Raw genomic sequence first — 7,868 nt, 5'->3', positions numbered from 1 at the left:
ACTACTACTACTACTACTACTACTACTACTACTACTACTACTACTACTACTACTACTACTACTACTACTACTACTACTACTACTACTACTACTACAACAACATCTACTACTACTACAACAACTACTACTACTACTACTACTACTACTACTACTACTACTACTACTACTACTACTACTACTACTACTACTACTACTACTACTACTACTACTACTACTACTACGCAATCGCGCAATATGGTCAGGAACAACACCGTCCGCTCAAAAGTCACGTAAGGCTTAGTGACCTAATAATATACACATTTTCGCATGACGTGGCTCACACAATGTTGTACTGTAACAAGATTCATATAATAATATTGGAAAAACATAGAAATCAAATAAAAGTAGGTTTGTTTCATTTTCCAGAAGGACAACTGAAAAGAAGCAATAGACTATTTAGTTTATCACTTAATAAATTGTTTGTTAATTAGATAATATATATATTTCTGAGTACATTTGATTGGCGGTTACTCTAGTTGAACAGTGCATTTGGCCCGCAGCAGTTGTCTGTGGTACCAGGCATCGGTCTAAAAAAACGCGTTATGATAAAAAGGATAAGCAAACAATCTCCCACAGGATAGTATGGCTCATTGGTTCATTGTCGACCTGAAATGGCTTGAAGTCACCCGGGGGGTGACTAGAAGCCGATTCATGTCACCCTGGGGTGACTTCAAGCCGATTCTAGACGACCGGTCGGCTTGAAGTCACCTAAGGGTGACATTAATCGGCTTGAAGTCACCGTAGGGTGACAATAATCGGCTTCTAGTCACCCCCGGGTGACTTCAATCCATTTCAGGTCGACAATGACCCAATGAGCGATAGTATGGCTTATTTTAAAAAAAAGTATTTAATCTGATTTGGCTTAGTATTTGTTTTAAAGTGCGATATTTTCGCTGTATAATGATATCGCCACCTCTTTTATGCCCGCATTAAACTGTAAATGCATGTGTTAAAAATGCAGAACGCATTTAGACGAAGCCGTTAAATTATAGCGGCGGCGAAATACCGCACTGACTATTTATCAATAGCATTTCACGGCACTGTCATTACACATTCTAAACATGTTACAGATAATAATTCATTCTGGTTTATTCTTATTATTGTATCGATGATCATCGTAAAAATAGCCATTTCATATGGGATTGAACTTTATTCACTATTCATAAGCCTGAATGGTGTCATGCTTCCGAGTAAGCTTCTGCAAGTTCGATCTCAAGGCTGGCATTTTTAAGCATATTTTTCTTTGTAATTAACATTATTAAAAATATATTACAAATAGTACGGTTTTGTAAAGAAAATAATGTAATCATACTTTTCTAAAATACGAGAGAGTTGCCCAATTTCAAAATGAACAAACTATACTATACTTCAATATACATGCAATTTGTCAATAATATTCAACATGCCTCAAAAGGAAATGAGTGAAACGGTGAAGGGCATTGTTTAGGCCTTTTGAGATGCAAATGCAGTTACAAAAGCATTCAAAATGAACTGAAAAAGATGGGCCATGCTATTTCTTTGGGAAGTATACGAAATATTCGACATGACGCTACTTTACAGCGCAGTACAACGCCTGGTGGTGCTACAAATTCAACTTCAAGTAGACGTCCACATGAGGTCACACCTGACGTCGTATGCAAAATTCGTCGCTGGATCTCTAAAATCAATCCGTCGACCCAGAGAAAAATGGCATTGGACACAGGAATGTCTAAGGGAGCAGTATACTACATCATCAGGAATGTTTTGAAAGCAAAACTACGGAAGAAGTGCAAGGTTCATCAGCTCAACATGGAACAGATTCAGAAGCGCATGGCTATATCTTGGGAGCTATATCTAAAGCTTACATGTGGCAAGTGGAGAGATTTTGATACACCTGACGAGGCGATGTTTTATCTTGGTGGAAGTTATGGAAGAAGAAGAGTATGGTATGTCAGAATGGGAGAAAACGTTGGCGATGCACTGAAGTTTGTAAAACGTGATGCGTTTGCCCGTGGCTTCATCACGTGGGCTGCTGTATCGTCCAGAGACTGAAGTTTGTAAAACGTGATGCGTTTGCCCGTGGCTTCATCACGTGGGCTGCTGTATCGTCCAGAGGTAAATCAGAGATCAGAATAATTCCCAAAGGGACCAAGGTAAACTCAGAGTACTATATCAATTAAGTTCTGACACCATTTATACGAAAGGATGTCCCGAGACTCTTTCCTGAGAGTAAACACGTCATGACGTTCCATCAGGACAGTCCATCTAGCAAAACTTCAAAACACTCAGTTAACTTTCTAAAAGATCAAAACATTAAGTTCATAACACCCGAAGAATGGATGCCAAAGTCTCCAGATGCGGCCTCAATGGAGTTGGTCTATGGGAGATACTGAAACGACGCTTACAGAAACGACAAGTCAACTCACTTTCTGGTCTCAAAAGGGCTCCGAAGGACGAATTGCGCAAATTGGAACAAACTACCATCAACAAGACTTTGAAATCGTGGCCAAAGCGTTGCAGGATAACACGCAATTGTCATGGATCTCATATTTAGCATTAGTTGCAATAAAATGTATATAGATTATAAATTATTAATGTTTTTGTTTTGTTCTTTAAGAAATTGGGCAACTCTCGTATATATGAACAAGCCCTTTTAATCATGACATATTTAATAAAATTCAAACTTGAAGAATGACGTTTAATTGGAACTCAAACAAACCGATGACCGATTTTCTCGACAAGCGCTTCTATTTTAAGACATACAATTGTACAGCTATGCAATTTAAAACACGTATCAATACAATTGTAAGCGGAAATTAGTGTCTGTTACTGTTTGAAATGTCGCCATGAAAACTATGTTTAGAGACGTGTTAAATTGCAGAGAACCCTCCTACATTTAATTGATGTGCAATAAATACGTAAATAGCAAAATCAAGTAAAATACACCGTCAGATAAATAATTGGTATAGGTTTTGTATTTCTTTCCGTCACATAGTCATGTTATGCTTATGAAAGACGGTGTCTCGGAAGTAGGTATATATACATATATGCTCTCTGCATAAAGTTTCAAGCAAATAAATACACTATGCGTTACCGCTAATTGCTGGCATCTGATACATGGCATGAATGCCACTCTCATGACTCTTTTAATAACCCATTATCCCTTGCTTATCTAGTATTTAAGAGCGGCATGTGAGGGTGTGGCACTGTGTCATTCAGTATACAGACAGACGGTAAACCCACGCGGTCACTGCGTCGATGTCCAAACATGAAAAGTAGGACTGCTGTTGATATTTTAGTTTGTTTTAAATCAAAACCCTGTTAGACGTTTAAAAAAATATTAATTTATTTACATTGTATATTGAGCTCTAAACTGGTAAAGTATTTATTCAAGCTGTTGCGTGAACATGCCAGGAACACCCTGTGAAAATAAATTGCTGTTAGTGATTGTTTTGAAATGCTGAACATATTATTTACCATTATTTCGTCGCATTTCATGACATATTATCCAAAAAAATGCCTTAAATTAGATACAACATAAATGATAAGGATTTTGACATAAACTTTACAATGATGACAGCTTCCAAAGCTAATGATAAACCTTTTAAGGCGTTTTCCTACAAAAAACGTTGTTTTTTTAACAAAAGGTTAAAAATATTAGATTTTACTTGGTGGGCATTATTTTATCCCGAGAGTTTGCAGTTGTCTTTATAACATAAAGAGTGCGGATAGCTGAAATAAAGCTTTTCAAAATTTAGTCCATGGTTTGAAACAATGAACTATAGTTAGTCTGTGTAAGGATTGGTCTATCGCTGAAGTATGGCATTCGAACCTTGAGCCTTTTTAAGATTTGTCAAAGAGTTACTCTAGTAGTGCGTTTGCGTGTATTTTCTCGTTGCGTGATTTAACGTTATGCCTCATGTTAATGCTCAACAACAAAAGCAGTCCGTCCATTTAGGTGATTTCTTCGGCGCATATTTTTCGGAATCAATAACGTAAGCTTGAATTTCGCAAAACCGAGACCCTCTGAGCATCACAAGCAAAACGTTATCTCTAAGGAACGCTACATTGACGGGTTTGACGTCCAGTCCGTACTCAAACGTGTCCTTCACCGGTGTCCCTATGAAATTTCCGGTCGCGCTGAACACCTGTACCCGGAAGTTGTTGGCGTCAGCCACGAAGACGTTTTTGTACCTGTCAACACACAGTCCCATGGGATAAAACAACTCGCCGACTTTCGAGCCTTGTTTTCCGAATTCGCGCACGAAAGTCCCATCTAACTTGTGGATTTTTATGCGATGGTTTCCGCTGTCGGCAATGACCAGTTCGTCATCGGCGTTTATTGCGACATAATAAGGCATCGAAAAGTGAGTTGAACCTCGGCCCTTAGAGCCGAAACGTACCGAAGGCTTGAATCGACTATTGAGAATGTGCACGCAGTTCTGTCCAAGCGAGGTTACCACAGCCTGGTTTCTTGAGGTCAAGGCTATTCCGAAAGGATTTTCTTGACTATAGAAGGAACCGTAACTAGCCAATTGTTCCCCATGAATGGTGTATTCCCGCAGAAGTGAGTTTCCTGCGTTACTGACCACCAAAAGTAGCGTCCCGCCTCTCGTTATGGCGACGCCTCGCACTGAACAGTCGCACGCAAAACTATGAATCACGTTTCCGGTTGCGGTGAACACTGTGACAGTATTTAACCCAGAATCAGTCACAAAAATGTCGTCTGTATATGGAGACACTGCGATCCCCGTTGGTTGTCTCATCTGATTCTGCGTGTTCCCATACTGTCCGAACCGGCGTATTATTTGGTTTGGCTTTTCTTCAGCAAAGTGGTTGTTCTGAGCGACGAGAAGAAGAGGTGTCCGCTCACCGGACCACTTGGGTCTTGAAGCGCCTTCTTGAGTTCCATGGGCCCTTTGAGACCCGTGTACAGCGTCACAAAGTCCGATGATGAAATGGTTGTTGGGGAAACCGGAAACACCTCCTGTTGGAAGAGCTATGTTCTGAAACAAAGTTCTGCACATTGCAGTGAAGTGCTGTGTTTTAAAACATAATGACTGCTTTTTTCTGAAACAACGACTAGTCAACTTTAGTGACGAGCAATATATAGAAACACTTCTAAAACAAAGTGTACTGCTATGTTCTGAAATAAAGTGTGAAAGTCATAACTTAAACATAAATAAATAAGCTATTGTTTTAGCGTTTATATTCGGGACATGATAATTATATTCAACGCGACATTTGTAAATTACTGATAAAGAGGGACCCTGAGCTACTGTCATATATGTTGAACTTTCTGATAAAAAGTACACTTTTTCTATGTAGTGTTCGCAAATACTTATCCATATCTTTCCATTATACGTCAATTTACTTCAAATGCCAAAAGGAAAAAAATATATTGTTTTTGCTGTAATATTTAAATGAACTGTACATAGTTGATTCGTGTATTTGTTTTTATTACAGTTTGGTACAAGCAGTTCTATAATTTTGTATATTGACAAATTTCAAATGTTACTTTTAGAGTTTTTCAAGCTTGTTTTCTTTGAAGAAGTAACATTATTTTTGACCACATGTTACCCACTTCCATCTCATCCGGCTATAGGGACTAAAATTCTCAATACATTCATGAAGATTGGGCAAAAAATGCATCCCCTTTAAGTGTTTCACACGTGTTTACTTTAATTTGACTTAATGACATTTTTGTTTCTTCTAATGTTACCCAGTTTCAAACCCATGTGAGATATTATTAGGACAAATGTCGCCCCCCCCCCCAAGTTTCATATGTTTTACAATAAAAGAGTCCAGTAGAATGTTCGCGAGCTTTTATATACTTTGACTTAGTGACATAGTTTTTCCCCAATGTTAATCAGTTTTGTTCTCGGCCAGGATATCATTGTGACTAGCGTTGTCATTAGGGTTCATATCATAAACGCAATAAATTTTGCCATTAAAGTACTCACTAGCTTTTCCATTTTGACCAAGTAATACAGTGTTGACGACAACTCGGCCGAAATATCACTTGGACAATTGTTCTAACAAAGTTTCATTAGGATGAGGTAATACATGTGGTTTCTAGAGTATTCGCATGCTTTTATTGTAATTTGACCTTATGATAAAGCCTTTAACCCCACACGATCCAGTTTCGAATTGGGCCGGGATATTTTTGGGACATATAACCTAGGCAAGTTTAAAGAAGATCGGTAAATAAATGTGGCCCATAGGGTGATCACAATCTTTCTCATTAACTTGACCAAATGACCTAGTTTTCGATCCCATGTGACCCAGTTTCGAACTCGGTCGATATATTATTGGGGCAAACGTTCATAAGTAGTAGAGAATGAATTTGGCTATAGAGTGTTCACGCGGTTTTTCTTACATGTGACAAAGTGGCCTAGAAATTCGACGCATCGTGGCCATCGGAACTCAGATGAGGAATAATTAGACTAAATCTACTGACCAAGTTTCATAAATATAAAGCAAAAATGTGCATTCTAGAGTTTTCACAGGCTTTCTATGTTTGACCGTGTGAACTCGTTGTTCGCCCCAGTGAACCACTTTTCAATTCAGCCGAGATGTCATTGTGGCAAATGTTCTGACAAAGTTTCATGAAGATTGGGCAATATATATGGCCTCTTTAATGTTCACAAGCATTCTTAAATTGATCTAGTGATCTAGTATTTCCCCACGTGATTTAGTTTCGAACATCGACAATATATTATTTGGGGAAATGTTCGGACCAAATGTCATAAAGATTGTGCAATAAATGTCGCCACTAGAGTCAACAAAGCAAATATTGACGATGCACGACGCATGACGGACGACGGACAGGAGGCGATCAGAAAAGATTACCATGAGGCGTTTTGATTAGAGGAGATGAAAAATATATGGTTACTATATTTAAGGAAGCAGTTTAATAGCGTACCTGTCTACAGATCGGACACGGGAAATGGCCGATGGCATCGTATCTTGACGTCACGTAGTCGCGCAGACAATCCGCGCAGAACGTGTGAAGGCATGGTAACGCTTTCGGCCGGTTGAACGTCTGAAGACATATGGAACACGAGAGGAAGGAATCTTCAAGCTGTTCGCGAATATCAGCCGACGCCATAGGAAGCTGGCTTTCGTTCGTGGTATATAATTATATAGCTTCCTGTATGTATTCGGTTGTTGTGTGTTATTCACCCATTCAGTCGGGTATGGCTGTGACTTTAAGAGTATCAACCCACGACAAAACATACAACAAACAAAGTTCAAATGTCCGTGGTATTATTCTTGTTGTGTATAATTGTCCCTCTTCATCCTCATGTGACTACAGCATATAGTCTATTTTTAGATCCAATGATAAAGTAATAACATCCAAGTTTCGATATATGTGTTGATGCAGATATCTGTAGATTGTATAAGTGTGTTAAAAGTTTGCGGCGTAAGTTCGACGGAAGATAATGCCCTTAAAAGATGACACACTAATATCGACTACATAATACCGTCAGGGTCATCGTTGTTACAGTACGATGACGACAGCGCGACAATACGATGGCGACAGTGCGATAGTACGACGGCGACAATGCGATAATACGATGACGACAGTACGAATGCGATAGTACGATGGCGACGATGCGATAATACGATGGACAAAGTGCGACAATACGATGGTGACAGTGCGATAGTACGATGGCGACAATGCGATAGTGCGATAATACGATGACGACAGTGCGACAATACGATGGCGACAGTGCGATAATACGATGACGAAAGAACGATAACGCGATTGAACGATGGCGACATCGCACGGTCGCCATCGTTTTGTCGCATTGTCGTCATCGTACTATCGCGTTGTCGCATTGTCG

The 7,868-nt window shown here is 39.2% G+C and overlaps 1 protein-coding gene across 1 annotated transcript; it reads right to left on the bottom strand.

Moving 5' to 3' along the window:
* Positions 1-2,740: 2,740 nt before the first annotated feature.
* On the bottom strand, positions 2,741-7,434 carry LOC127876104 (tripartite motif-containing protein 2-like). The gene is made up of 2 exons (XM_052421030.1): positions 6,944-7,434; positions 2,741-5,024 (listed from the first exon to the last, which is right to left on the bottom strand). Exons 1-2 carry the CDS (start codon positions 7,127-7,129, stop codon positions 3,948-3,950), a joined length of 1,263 nt encoding a protein of 420 aa, XP_052276990.1. The 5' UTR covers positions 7,130-7,434; the 3' UTR covers positions 2,741-3,947.
* Positions 7,435-7,868: the final 434 nt, after the last annotated feature.

This window comes from Dreissena polymorpha, chromosome 4 (genome assembly GCF_020536995.1).
Source record: "Dreissena polymorpha isolate Duluth1 chromosome 4, UMN_Dpol_1.0, whole genome shotgun sequence".
Lineage (NCBI taxonomy): Eukaryota > Metazoa > Mollusca > Bivalvia > Myida > Dreissenidae > Dreissena > Dreissena polymorpha.
Note: the sequence above shows the minus strand (reverse complement) of the source record. Positions and strands in the feature narration are given on the sequence as shown.

Coding starts and splice junctions, on each gene's coding strand:
- LOC127876104 (XM_052421030.1), bottom strand. CDS start 7,129: ATGGCGTCGGCTGATATTCGCGAACAGCTTGAAGATTCCTTCCTCTCG. Junction 5,025..6,943: donor CGTGTCCGATCTGTAGACAG/GTACGCTATTAA, acceptor ACTTTGTTTCAG/AACATAGCTCTTCCAACAGG.